The sequence below is a fragment of the Hyperoodon ampullatus genome (assembly GCF_949752795.1).
Source record: "Hyperoodon ampullatus genome assembly, chromosome: 6".
Taxonomy (NCBI): Eukaryota; Metazoa; Chordata; class Mammalia; order Artiodactyla; family Ziphiidae; genus Hyperoodon; species Hyperoodon ampullatus.
In genome coordinates this window covers 121,050,012-121,064,848 of record NC_136919.1, presented here as the reverse complement: position 1 = coordinate 121,064,848, position 14,837 = coordinate 121,050,012, and the positions used below count along the sequence as shown (strand labels likewise).

The following is a 14,837-nucleotide window of genomic DNA, read 5'->3' as shown; positions in this document are numbered from 1 at the left end:
TGCCTCTCCTTCAATGTGAAGTCTGCGTTCTGGTGGCATCTCGAAGATTGTTTGTCACTGTCTGTAGACTTTTAGCTGCTGTCTCTCCTTCTCCCCCAGAAGGAATCGTGTTCCCATGGATCTGGGTGCCCTTGAACCTCTAACCAGGGATATCTTGCCTGGGTTGAGTGGAACAAAATAAATACCTAACTTTTTAACTTCACTGCTGCAGCCATACTTTCAAACCACAGCACCTCCTCTCTTCTTACCTTCCTGTCAACGCTTTTCTATAAATCTACCACCCCACACTGGCCCAAGCCTCAATGAGCTCTGTGCCTGCTTAAAGAGGTAAGAACTCTTACCTCTTTTTTTTATTTTACCAACCGCACACCAGCAGCGACCTGAGGGTTCCTGCAGGCGTGGTGAACTGGTGATGTAACCAGTCCTGCTGGAAGACCAGCTGCCCGGGTCGGGGCAGAGGCCATGTGCAGTGTTATGAGCTCCTGTCTCTTGGGACGCTCGTTAAGAATTGCTGCTTTGCATCACCCTAATTACCCGTACACAACGGGAGGACCCCAGTTCTCGAGGGAACAGGAGACAGAATCTCCACCTGTGCCCGCACCCCGGCCTGTCAATACCCCAAGTCATTTCCCTTCCACAACTGGGAGTGGGACCAGCTCTTCCCAGAAGCACAGGAGGTTTAACTTCTGACGTGCCCCAGAAATTAGGACCAGAACTACCTCAGATACGCTCTTAAACATGTGGTGAACATCACTGCAGGAAAAACTGGTGACACTCATAGTACTTACAGAATGTTTAACAAGGGTTAAAGCTACAAATTCATCATTGCGGTATCTGTACGATTTCAACTAGGATACATTCGTAAGCTCAGTGAAGTTCTAACGTTTTCTACCCACTCCCAAAATGAGTTGAATAATTCTGTTCACTACTTTCTCCCATTCGCACCCCCTACCCACCTGCACCTCCATCCTCACCTGGACGCCAGCAGAGATGCACTAAGTGAAGCGAACTGGACCTCGGGGCATCTTCGTGCTTGGCCTAAGGAGTCTTTGTTAGAAAGCAATGTTTATGACTGGGGTTGATGTCACTACTTCAGTACACACACTACCCCCACCTTATCGCCTCAGCTCTGCTCAGTAGGTGGGAAGTTCTTCTTGGTGCCTCCAACAAGATGACAGCTGGAAGTGACAGTGCCTTTTCGTTCTTTACATGGAGAAGGGCGTATTTTTGTTCAGATTTAGAAGGGTGAGCAAAGGTACTCCAACCTTTCCCATTCCTTTAATAGGCATCAGAAACTGTACTTTGGAGCCTCAGGAGCGGTCCATGGACCAGTAGCATTGCCATCTCCGGGGTTCTTGCAAGAAATGCACAATTTAGGGCCAGACCTGAATCTGTATCTGTAGTTAACCAGGACTCAACGTTCACTATGGTTTGACAAACGCCTTACAGCAGTGATTCCCAAGCTGGTCTCCTGACCAGCATACATGTGTGTCACCAGGGAACTTGTTAAAAACGCACGTTTAGCGGCACCTCCCCAGATCCACTGAGAAAGCATGGTCCTAGCAATCTGGAAACTTCAAGCAGTTCACTGAAGTTTAAGAACCAGCCTTACAGCTCTGTTTCCAAAACTAAGAATAACCTCGGGCTTCCCTGGTGGTTAAGAATACGCCTGCCAATGCAGGGGACACGGGTTCGAGCCCTGGTCCGGGAAGATCCCACATCTGGTGGAGCAACTAAGCCCGTGCGCCACAACTACTGAGCCTGCGCTCTAGAGCCCGTGCCCTGCAACGGGAAGCCACCGCAATGAGAAGCCTACACGCAGCAATGAAGACCCAGTGTAGCCAAAAATAAATTTAAAAAAAAGCATAACCTAGAATGCCTGTTAATTAACAAATGTCTGGCCACCCTTCCTCCTCCCCCTACAGCCCCAGCCGCAGAGAAGGGGCTCAGTAGATAGAAGAGTGGGGCTTCCAGGTAGTTGTTTCCCAGGGCAGGGTGTGGGTGTGTGTGCAGGTCTCAGCTAGGGCTCCAGAAAGTTCCCCAAATGGGGTTAGACTCTGTTAAGTTTCTTGATTTTAAAGCCCTGGATGCAGATGCGTCAGATATTCCTCTGAGGAAAACGTAAAATCTCCCACTGTAAGTAGGAGTCACGTAGACTATGCCAGGGATGCTATACATTTAATTACTTACCTTAAAAGTGTGGAGTAGACGGTGGGGTTGCCAGATTCAGCAAATAAAAATACAGGATGCTGGGGCTTCCCTGGTGGCACAGTGGTTGAGAGTCCGCCTGCCGATGCAGGGGACACGGGTTCGTGCCCCAGTCTGGGAAAATCCCACATGCCATGGAGCGGCTGGGCCCGTGAGCCATGGCCGCTGAGCCTGCGCATCCGGAGCCTGTGCTCCGCAACAGGAGAGGCCACAACAGTGAGAGGCCCGCGTACCGCAAAAAAAAAAAAAAAACAACAACAACAACAAAAAAAAACAGGATGCCAAATCAGATTTGGATTTCAGAAGTCATTTTTCAGTATAAATATGTCCTGTGCAGTATTTGGGACATAATTATACTAAAAAACCAGTTTAAAAAACCGAAATTCAAGTTTAACTGGGTATCCTGTATTACCTTGCAATTGCAGTAGAGAAAACATTTAGAAGGGAAATGTTCTTCTAAAGGAGTGGGCATGCGAGCTAAGACCTTGATAGCTTTACAGCTGGGAGGGACCTAAAAGATCATACAAACCACCAGAAGCTCAGAAAGCCCCACAGCTGAGCCAGGAGAGAAGCTTCCCACGCATCCACCTCAGACCGAGGCTCTTTCTGCCGGGTTGTCCCATGTCCTGCGTGAACTGCAGTAGAACTAATAGATTTCAACACACAAATCTTAACACCTTCCTTGGAATCGCAAACCAAGCTTTGATGCTTAAATTACTCACTGCTGAGCCTGGCTTAGAGCTGTGCTCTAAGTGGTAAGTGACTTTGGCTTCAATGTGGTGACTGGTTCATCCAGGACTGAGTCTCAAATGAACCAAACAAAACAGTCCACGGTCAGGCGGCAGCAGCGGCCCACACGAGAAGAATCAGTGTGGGTACGTGTGTCACAGTGCAAACCCAACGTTATTGCTGGAACACAGCTCCTTCAGTGACTAAGTCACAACACAGAGAGCTGCAGCAAAAGAGGGCTGACTATACACTGCACACCAAGATCACAGTTTCGGGAAAGTAACGCCCTGCGACAGGGATTCTCGGCCCGAGGGGCTTCTTCAAACACCCCCTCTGAGCTGAGACTCTCAGGGAGTCACTGGGTGGGCACAGCCCAAACCTCGGCGATGCTGGGGGGAAGAGGGAGGTGGACCACCGTGCTGGGGGAACTGGGCTAAGTGCCACTTGGCTTTCAAGCCAATCACCCGAAAACATCTTCTGCCTTTCTTGAGAAACAAACAGAAAAAAACCCCAAAGCTGAAAACACCCTCCGAATGCAGTAAAATTTCTGAATGCAGCTAAGAGAATTAGCTAAAAGTAGAGCAGGCTGGCGGAGGTGATGCCCTTGCTCCCTTCCCGGCAGGCACAGCGCAGGGTGGGGAGGCCGGGTCCCTGCTTCCCAGGGGCAGCAGTGGCCACCGTCCCTCAACCAGTAACTCCAGCCTGGAGTTCCATACCTGCCACACTCATCCAGGCTTCAAGTGAACTGCCCTTGACAAATGCCGAGTAATTCAGTTCTTTATTATAAAAATCTCAAAAACGTCAGCCTTAACTGGAAACCAACCTGCTACGATGGGACCAAAGGCAATCCTGAAACCTAAATTCCCTTTAGAGGAGGAAACAATGCTCACCCCACCCAGAAGTTACTTCCTGGCCTCCACGTGCAGCAAACAGTCTGCATCCTTAGGAAACACGGGAATATTCCTAGAGCTCTAAACATTCGCATCTACTACATTCAAGTCCACTGAAGAAAACAAAAGGATAAGAAAAACAGGAACAGAACAAAAGAAAATGCACTTCATTTTCTACTAGGATAGGTATTCAGAGGTTGCTTCAAATTAAATACATTTAATTCTAGCCCGTATTCACACTAAGTATGATCTCTCTGCAGGCCCGGATGCAGCCCTGACTGTGACCCACACAGTGGACACTCAGCCCTGTCACCCCGCCCAGGTGGGCACAGGTGAACACAGGCAGCCGAGGCTGAAGTGTCCTTTCCCTTTAATCTTATCTTCATCACATGTCACAGTTTCTAAAGGTCCAGGCCCACAGAGTTCTTTGAGGGATTAAGCAGGAGGGAAAAACGGGGAGAAGCCCACAGCCATCCCCGAAGAGAAGGTCAGCCCATTTCCCGGGGTGTTGAGTCTCCCGACCGAGCCCGGTCAGTGTTCTCCAGTCTGAGCGTAGTCCTCTGTGACCCGGGACAGGGCGCTCAGATACTGCCAGCTCAGGGCCGCCAGGAGCATGACAAACGACAGGTAAATGGGCGAGTAGTGGCTCCGAGAGATGAGCTGACAGTTGGGAAGATTCTGTGTCCTGATCGTGGAGATGATCTGCCTTGTTTTAGTAGAACATGGGTCGGAGTTAGGGATTCTGTGATAAATCTGTGGAAGAAAGAGAAGAAAATAGTAAGTCCTAGGAACTTTATAAACATCTGTGTTCACTTCTTACTACAACCTGAAACAGCTAGGCCTTTTATGCCCATTTTACCAATGAGAAAAACTGAGGCTCAGAGAACACAAAAGTAATAACCCAAAGTCACTCCACTAATACGGCAGGATGTCAGCGGGGCCTGTGTGATCCCACGGGCCATCCCGGAGCAGCAGGGTGGCCCCACAGAGCCCCACCCCTGGAACCTCGCAGAGCCAGTGACGTCCACGTTGCTTGCTGAGGCTACAGCAGAGCCACACGGAGGAGGGAAACACACTGCACAGACCGGGCACGGGCACTGAGGAGAACGCGATGGACTCTGGGGTGTGCGCGGCAGGCGAGGACAAAGCAGGGCCCCCGAGAGTCACCCTGGAGGCACCCCCTCCCCTCCCAAAGCTCCGGAACCCCTGCTGAGCCCAGGCCGCCTCCCCACGCCTGCAAACGCTGCTCCTGCTTAGGTTAGGCCCTCCCATCGGAGCTTCCACATCGAGCTCCTGCCTCTGTGCTTGAACCCTAAAACCCACTCATCTGCCCCACCACGCCGTCACTAAAGAGACCTACAACCCCTTCTGCGTGACAGCCTCGGGGCTCCATATCCCCGGCCGGGTGAGGCCTGAGCTCCCGAGCGTGCCCCTGGCCCTGCCCAGGCCCCCGCGCACGCCAGTAACAGCTGCCTGGGATCGTCTTCCGTGTGCGATGCTGCTGCTTCTGTTCCCTCCCCGCTCACACCGTTCCCTCTGCCCCGGGAACGCTCCTCCCACGTGCCGTCGCCGGGCTGAGTCCCACCTCCGCCCAAGTCTCGGCCTAGGTAGCTGTCTTCTATGGCACCCGGCCCGAATGCCCAGGTCGGGCCGAGGGACCCCTCGGGTATATACTCTCCCCGTCGCCCACGCCGGGCCACCATCTGCGCGTCTCCCTGAATGGACCGAAGGCCTGAAGGCACCGCGGCTTCCTTGCCTTTCCATCTCCAGCCCAGCCCTGTGCCCGGCACACAGCAGGCCCTCGATCGATGTTTCCTGCCTCAAACCAACCGACCCAGAGGTCACTAAGGTGGGACGCAGCGGGGACCTGAGCCCAGACGGAGGCAAAGCGGATGAAGGGGACGGAGCCGGCATCTATTAAATCATTCTCTTCAGTCTGTCCATTACACGGTGTGTTTTCCCCACAAACATTCTCTTATATTCTTGCCTCCCTCACCCCAAAAAGCACAGCTACAATTTAATATAGCGAGGAAAGCAAAGAACACGCTGACAGGAATACGCCAGTGACATCCAACAGCGAACGCGATGCTACGAAGCACAGCCACAGAGAGAAGACCACACGGGGACGAAACTATCATGTCTTCTCAAAAGTTTTAGATGATCGAATTATGCTTATAAAAATAGGCAAAACAAAACTAAAGAAATCAGAATTCCCTTACATTATTCCCCCTTGCTTTGTGCTTATTAGCCTATACATATAAATGTACAAACCGTTACATATTAATACATATATTAATGTAATAATGATATACTGGTGTAGTTCCTTTTATACCTCTTGCTACGCCCACATAAGCCTCTATACAAACACAAAACGTCATAGAGATGTATTATATACTATATGTACTATATATGATTATATATGATGTACAAATATATATGACTATATTATCCATATCAAATTATACATACACACAATTTTATTTAAAAATTAGGTTACAAACATACTGTTCTATAATTTGACTTCCTTCACGCACATGATTTTTTATGGACATTTTTTAATGCTAGAACCCACAAAATAATGTCATTCTTTTTTTAAACACAAGCTGCATAGTATGAATGTACTACAATTTAATCAATTCATTCCCAACGAGGCATGAGGACAAAATGCTCCAATAAGCACTGCTGCACACTTTCTGGTTATTTTTTGTAGGTAAAGTTCTAGAAGTGCTTGGTCAGAGGGTAATGCGCACAATATTGTGACAAGTATGAAAGCAGCCAGAACAGCTAGGACGTGGAGAATCCTGAGGTGGCTTAGGGAGAACAGACGACGACATGCAACAGCCTCCAGGCCACCTGGATTCCACCATTAGGTGATAGGCAATGTCATCAGACAACAAAAAGCAGCTAATGAGCAAGGCCAGAGCTGGGGGAGCCGGAGATCCCTTACGTGGTGAGGACACACGAAAATCAAGAACGAACCCCAGGAAACACCAGCACCAGGAGCCAGAGGACCAAGAAGCAGGCAGAGGGGTAGGAGGTTGAACTGGGGTCAAGTGTCACAGAAGCCAAAAGAGGAAAGGGCTTCAAGGAGAGAGACCCACAGTGTCAAACAATACAGTGGGATCAGCCAAGAGTAAAGAAAGTGCTCATGAGATTTGTGCGCTGGGGCGGGGAGGGGAGTCATCAAATCACTTCGGTAAGAAAAGTTCTAATGACAAAGGTAGGAAACAAAAGTTACCATGAAGAGGCTGAGAAAAAAAAAGGGAATCAATAACATTAAGAACACGTGCCCTGGGACTTCCCTGGTGGTGCAGTGGTTAATACTCCGCGCTCCCAATGCAGGGGGCCCGGGTTCAATACCTGGTCCAGGAACTAGATCCCACATGCATGCCACAACTAAGAGTTCGCATGCCATAACTAAGGGGCCCTTGAGCCGCAACTAAGGAGCCCACCTGCCACAACTAAGACCCGACTCAACCAAATAAATAAATATTTTTTAAAAAAGAAGACGACGACCTGCCCTTTCAAGAAGCTTAGCTGTGAAGGAAAGGAGAGGGAGCGGGGAGGCAGAGAGAGCTGAAGCCCAGGAGGAGTTAGGATGTGCCCGCAGTCTGCAGGGACTGACTTGAGCGCAGATATACACTGAGAGGCAGGGGTGGGGGAGAAAGGCGGAGGAGCTCAGGCAAGAGGGCAGGAGGGAAAGAGTGCTGAGATGGGGGTCAGGACACAGACAAAAGTGCAGCGAGTTCAGACATCCCATCGCAAATTCACAGCATCCAATCCTGAGTTCACGGCATCCAAACCCAAATTCACAGCATCCAGTTCCGTACTTGCTCACAGGGTTAAATGCACAGCTGGCTGAGAACGAGGTAGGGAGCTAGAGCCGTGCTCTTCAAACTGTGTTCACAGGAGCCACCTGGGCATCCTGCTATGGGCACATTCTGACTCAAGGACTGAAACGCTCACACGCCGGCAGGGGACGCAGAAGCCGGGAGGAGGACCACACTCTGAGTCACAAGGACCCACAGGGACTGAGAGGACCGACCACAGCCAAACGGGAAGCTCCACCCGCTTGAAGAAGCTGGCCCGTGCCAAGGAATCATCTTTGGCAGAGAAGGAAATAAAAGTTTCTGGCTGTTTGCCTGAGCATTTGTTTCTGCCCTGGAATAGCTGGTTGAGCTTCTCACCAGCTGCCAGGTAGCCAGACTGGTTTCCAGCTGAGGCTGCTCCAGAGGATGAGGGCCTGAGGGGCAGCTCCCCTGCTCAGAGGATCCGGCTTCGCTCCACCTCGTCCTTTACACCTTAGAGTTGCAAGAGGAGAACTCTGAAGTCCCCTGCAGGTGCGTCACTGCTACAACCAGGGACCTGAGGGGTAAACGTCTTCCCGTCTTACTGCAAAGGACAGACGTGCTCAGTGAGGGGACACGGGAGTAAGTTAACTAACGTCTGGCCACCAGCAAAATGCCTGACAACGTGTGGACTTCATACAAAAAGTCTTCATTTGAAATTGTATTGACAAAATGTCCTTGGGCTCCCCTGGTGGTGCAGTGGTTAAGAATCCGCCTGCCAATGCAGGGGACACGGGTTTGAGCCCTGGTCCGGGAAGATCCCACATGCCATGGAGCAACTAAGCCCATGTACCACAAGTACTGAGCCTGCGCTCTAGAGCCCGAGAACCACAACTACTGAGCCCGCATGCCACAACTACTGAAACCTGTGCTCCGCAACAAGAGAAGCCACCACAATGAGAAGCCCGTGCACCGCAATGAAGAGTAGCCCCCGCTCTCCGTAACTAGAGAAAGCTCGCGCGCAGCAACGAAGACCCAATGCAGCCGAAAAAAAAAAAAAAAAGTCCTTAAGGCTGATATTAAAACCATTATCACATTCTATTACTTGAGACTTAGAAATTTTCAGTTTTTTGAGTCAAATCAACTTATTAGTATTTCCTCCAAAATACCCCGAGTTTCACTAGGGTAGTTTTATAGACTTAAAAAAAAAATTCATTTATTTATTTGGCTGCGCCGGGTCTTAGTTGCGGCATGCGGGATCTGCATTGCCACGTGTAGGATCTTCGCTGCGGCATGTGTGTGGGATCTAGTTCCCTGACCAGGGATTGAACCCAGGCCCCCTGCATTGGGACCATGGAGTCTTAACCACTGGACCACCAGGGAAGTCCCTAGAGTAATTTTAAACAAAGTAATTCATGCCCTAGATCAGAGGTCAGCAAACTTTTCCTTAAAGGTCCAAGAAAGTATTTTCAGCTTTGTGGGCCCCCTCTGTTACAGCCACTCAGCTCTGCTGCTGTAGAGCCCTGAGAAGCCACGGACAATACGGAAACAAATGGGCATGGCTATGTCCTAATAAAAAGGCATTTACAAAATCAGGGGGTCAGCCAGTCCTGCTCTAAATCAAACTGTGAATCATAACTGTAGTCTGCCCAGCCCTGCCCTAAATCAAACTGTGAATCACAACTAGATTTAATTCCAGTAGTTAAGGAAAATACCTAATAAAATCTGAAGTTTAATATAGTATGGAACTGCCTACCACAGTTTTTAAAACATCGTTTTCTAAAATCAGTGATCAGAATAAAACTGCAAAACTAAAATATTCTCTGAACTACAAACCATATAGAATGTTTCTAATTTACATAAAATGGAGAAACAGTGACTAAAAAAGGCACTATTCAGTTTAGAAAGGGTAATTCAAGCCCTTAGAATCATGGTGAACAGTGTAGGCTCTGAAGTCAGCCAGACCTGGGTCCAAATTCTGGCCCCAGCCGTGGGGTTAGGGCCTCAAATTTCCTTGACATTAATAGTATCCACCTATTTGGCTGCTATGCCAGGCACAGAGTATGCCCCAAATAAGTGCTGGCTAAACAGTGAACCCCAATCTCCCAAGTCTCGTCAGCAGCAGTTTTTTGGTCAATGGCTGAACATATTCATCTAGTCAGTAAAAGAATTTTAGGATTTTTTAAAAATCTGATTTTTCTCTTATACCTTCTATAGGTGCCTCAGGCAGAAATGCTGAGGTGCAAAACTTGGCAGGTGCGAGACAGGGAGGAAATACAAGAAGAAGGTGCAATGTGCAATGGAAATCAGAGGAATGAGTTGTTTTGTAGAATTCTGTTTAGATGAAACTGCTGCTACAAATCTCATCCCTGTCAAAGCATAACCGGGGGACCGGAAGGGTCAGAAAACTAGGGGCAGCAGTGACCTGCGGGGAGGGAGACCGTGTGTTTTCATCTCCTTCTGCAGTATTTCAGTCTTCAGTAAGAACCAGCCTAAGGATTGCGGGTGTCTACGCACCAGATGGCAGGAGCCACTCACACCCCAGTGTGACAATCAAAGATGTCTCCACACATGGCCAAGTGTCCCCCAGGGGAGGGAGAAGCCAAATCACCGCCATTTGAGAAGCCTCGCTCCAGGGCCTGGCGAGTAGAGTTCTAGCCTCTAAGAAAAAGTTCTTTTGAACCAAGTCATGTATTACACCCTCCAGAGCTGGAGATTTGACTAGAACAAGCACGTTCTGTTTTACAGGATGGTTTGGGCATCTGAAATGAGATCTGCATTAGAAAATTTAGAAATAGCTGCAGCTTGATGGTTTTCCTTTGCTGAATTCCCCACGATGGTTTCTCAATTGAGGTCCCTGCCATAGTGGAAAGTACTGGACCGGGTGTCGGGAGTGTGGCCTGGGGTCCTAGATCCACTCAGTTAGATGCTGAGTCAGCAGCCACAGCCTCGGCTTCACACGCCTCAGTCGTGAGACAAGAAGCCTGGTTGGCCTCTAACTTCATCTTCCGGCTCAAAAAATATGATTCTCCTGGGAGCTCCGTCCTAAGGCCTGGCTTCCTTTATCCCCTCTCACCAGGGCACCGGGCAGCTCCCAACACCCGGCTCTCTGTGCCTGTTCTTCCAAATGAAGGACACCAGCCTGTCCAACACCAATGCCGTAACATTGTGAGCTGTTAAGATCATCTAATTTCCAAACATGAAATGTTTAAATAGTGATATTATGAAATGAAAGCCCACCTCTTCCATGTACTGGTGTATTATAGCTTTTACAGCTGGCATGTTGGTGGCATCCATCATCAGGGTGACTGCTTGCCCTTTTCGTATCTTCACCACCCCTTTGAATACCTGCTGATTATTGTAACAGGCAGCCAGAGTGGCAATGGCCATGACCTACAGATAATGAGAGAGAGAGAAAACACTAATTCATCTCATTTCATGAAAAAAAGTGAGAAACTGCACTGTAAGCAATCATCATGAGAAGGGAAGAGAACCTTCGGTAGAAAGTGCCAAAGGGCTAAGATGCAACTAACCAAGAGAAAATACCCATAAAGAAAGCATGTCAAGACTTCTCCCTTTCCCATGTTTCCCTTTCTCAGCAAAACACAGAATCAAGTGCCCTTTGCAGTCTTGAATAATTCTATAGTTTAGTCATGATATTTCCTTTTTATTTGGAAAAAACAAACACAAGCCAATGTAACATTTTCCATGCTGGGGCAATGGGTTATTAGATCTGAAAAATAGATATTCCAAAATAATATCTGGAAAGTTTTTTCTATTTTGTTTTTTCTCCCTATTTTTCCTACAATGAACATAATCATTATACATTTTTAAAAAAAAGTAGCATGGGGGTGGCAGGGGACAAAAGAAAGGGGGCTGTGTAGTTTCCCATGCTCAAAGGTAAATTATTTCTAGGATAGATGGAAACATAAGTCTGGCACAGAGTTTAGTTCCATCAACTGGTCAGATTGGTCATGAGAACAAGACGAAACCATATTTCCGACTCAGTTAAATCTTATAACTTTCTTCATTTTATTTGAGTTAAAAACGGAAATAACTGGTAAAGACATTTAAAAAGAATAAGCTCCTAGGTCCACAGGACCAGGTTCTGTTATCCCAAGATCTGGGAAAAGGACAGCCAAAATTAAAATTAGGTCCTTAAATAAGACTTTTTAGTAACAGCTTCACCTGTGTTTCACCCAGCACTCCTCATAAATCTGACTCAAAGCCCTAGATTTAATTGTGAGGATAAGCATCAAACTAACTCGTTTAGAAAAAAGGGTTCTAGAAGGTTCTGGAAAGAAGCAGGCTTAACCTCAAGGCTGACCTGAGTGTGATGGCCATGGGGCAGAGGGGAGGTGTTGTGAACGTGCTTGCCCCTGACAGAAGAAAACACACTAGAGTCATTTTTTTGAGGAACCACATTCCTGAATACACAGACCAAAACAGTACACGCATTCTAGGCATGCCATCCCCAGCACACCACCCCGACCCCTCGGCCTCCCCGATCCACACCTGTGGAATAGCACAGAAGTTGAATATGCTCTGGTTTCTAAGTCGTGAAAGGTAAGTGATGACGTCAGGGATGTGGTGCAGCGTGCTGGCTATGAGCTCATTCAGGCACTGCACGGCCAAGTCCATGTTCTCTGGCTTGGCAAAGTCACCCAGCTTGTTCACATACTTGCTCCAAGCCTAGGCAGATAAGATCGAAAGACAAATCAGCACATGCACAGGGGAACAGTGTACAAGTCACATGAAAGGATCTTTGTGTATAAGAACTGCGATATACAAAGCCTTTCTTAGCTGCTGCCTCATCTTTCACCAAGACCAAGTCCATTTTAACCTCTATGCAGTGTCTATTATGACTACAATCAAGATCTAATCATAATCAAGAGTAAGTTAAGTATTTGGGAAAGTGTCCCTTTGGGACAATTAGTGCAGCATGTACTAAGCAATACTTTGATGACCTCAGGCCAAAGAGGCCTCCTTATTTGCAAGGCATTGGTCTGTTCCCGAGAAAATAACCAGCTATAACAAAATCAGCTACAACAACACTGCAAGCTAAACATTAAACATTCTCAAGATGGCCAAGGACTCAAAATAATTAATGATTAACATTACATTCCCAGTTCCGATAAGAACACTGCTGAACAAGCGTATTTGGGGAAATGAGCTGAGTCTCTACTGTAAGAACATTACCTCCTTGACCTTAGTGACCTGAAAATGAAATAAAAATGAAATAACATCCTCAACTCCAACAGTAGAATTGGTTTGATGATCTTTAATAGTATTTAGAGGATTTTCTGAAGCTAGCAAATAATGTACTTTTATCCTTGGGTATTCTTAAGCTTCCTAAAGAATAACGCTTACTGTAACTTTATACACTCCCCCAAATAAATGACTAGGCCTAAAATGACTAAGAGATTCTATGGTAAGTCACATTTGCTATCCATTCTTAATTTGCACCTAAACCCACTCAGATTGCTGGTACAAGATTGTCCTGCAGAACCTGGAGAAAAACGTTAATGAGCGCCTATGTTTCCATCCACCAGCTTCAACAGCTACTGACACTTGGCCAATCTTGTTCCAGCTATACGGCCCCAGCCCCCAAATTATTTTAAATTATAGCCCTAATATATCATTTTATCCACAAATACTTCATTATGAATATCCAAAACACTAGGAACCTTTCTTGTACATATATCTTATCACAACTAAAAGTTAACGATAAATATTTAATACAAATTATCCAATTAGCAGTCGTATTATCCCACTGTCTAATTTTCTTTCCACTTGGTTTCTTCCAGTAAGGACCTAAACGAGATTCATATGTTGCATCTGGTTGATGTCACATAGGTCTCGCTGCTCAGTTTTTATTTCACTCCTCAATGGGGGCCCAATCCTGGAAGAGAATCCTGACTGGTCTGGGTCCACGTCCAGTTCAAGGGGGCCAATGCACTCCAGCTCTTCCAAGCTTCCCCATGGCCCCCGTGGACTCACCCACAGCCAGAGAAGGAACACCCATTCCTGTTTCACCTGCTCTTCTCAAGTGGGTCCATCCCACTGTCCACTCCTGCCTTCGGGTCTGAGACACCCTGTAGCCACCTTGGCTTTGTCCTGCACAGGTTTTGCAGGTTTTGTTTTTGGAGCTGGTGTTTTGTCTGCACCCATTTGTGTTTTGGAGTTCCTGGGGATGCTTTGTCACTTGTGCTTCTGGACATGCTATCCATTGTTTTGGATACATCTGTTTCAGTTTTTTGGTTGAGTTTTTTCAATCTTTTTTTTTTTTTTTTTTGTGAGAATCTGGGAAAATCCAAACACTATGATGCTGCCACCATCACAGTTTTACAAAATACAAAATTCCAGCTAATAAATGCGGAAAGGATGACAGAATTAAGACAGCACCATTCAGCATCTCCACTGATAACGGATCCAGGCAGTGACCACCAAGGAGGAGAGAAAGAACCCATCACGTATACGGAAAAGAAGAGTAAGTTATCGTTAGATTTTCAACAGACGGTCTTAAAGCAGGAGAACATGGAGTAACACATTTAAGAAACTCGAAAATGTGAGCTAAAAACTTTATATGCAGAAAAAGTGACCTTGAAGTATAAAGGACAAACTATTACCAACATGCATAAACATAGGGAAGTACTGTTCTTTTTTTTCTTCAAAATTCATAAATATTAATGGACTTCCCTGGTGGTGCAGTGGCTAAGAATCCACCTGCCAATGCAGGGGACACGGGTTCAAGCCCTGGTCCGAGAAGATCCCACATGCCACGGAGCAACTAAGCCCGTGCACCACAACTACTGAGCCTGCACTCTAGACCCCACGAGCCACAACTTTCTCTAGTTGCAGTGAGTAGAGGCTACTCTTCATTGTGTTGTGTGGGCTTCTCATTGCGGTGGCTTCTCTTGTTGTGGAGCACAGGCTCTAGGCGCGCAGGCTTCAGTAGTTGTGGCACGTGGGCTCTAGAGCGCAGGCTCAGTAGTTGTGGCGCACGGGCTTAGCTGCTCCGCGGCACGTGGGATCTTCCCGGACCAGGGCTCAAACCCGTGTCCCCTGCACTGGCGGGCGGATTCTTAACCACTGTGCCACCAAGGAAGTCCCTAGGATACCATTTGATGGATTAAAACAAAAGGTAAATGCTGGGGTAAAATCAGGAGACAGTCATAAGATTTCCTAGCTTTCCTTCGGAATAAAATCAATGTCAAAGCCC

General features: G+C 47.5%; 1 protein-coding gene across 2 annotated transcripts in view; it reads right to left on the bottom strand.

Moving 5' to 3' along the window:
• Window positions 1–3,696: 3,696 nt before the first annotated feature.
• The window catches only part of FDFT1 (farnesyl-diphosphate farnesyltransferase 1), a gene marked incomplete at its 5' end in the record, with an annotated part of 46,280 nt that continues 35,139 nt past the window's right edge, over window positions 3,697–14,837 (bottom strand). For both annotated transcript variants that reach the window (XM_079705715.1, XM_079705714.1), the window contains 3 exons: window positions 3,697–4,580; window positions 10,856–11,008; window positions 12,131–12,307. In XM_079705715.1, the coding sequence (XP_079561841.1) occupies window positions 4,359–4,580; window positions 10,856–11,008; window positions 12,131–12,307 (552 nt within the window). In that variant the 3' untranslated portion in view covers window positions 3,697–4,358. The remainder of the gene's footprint in view (window positions 4,581–10,855; window positions 11,009–12,130; window positions 12,308–14,837) is intronic.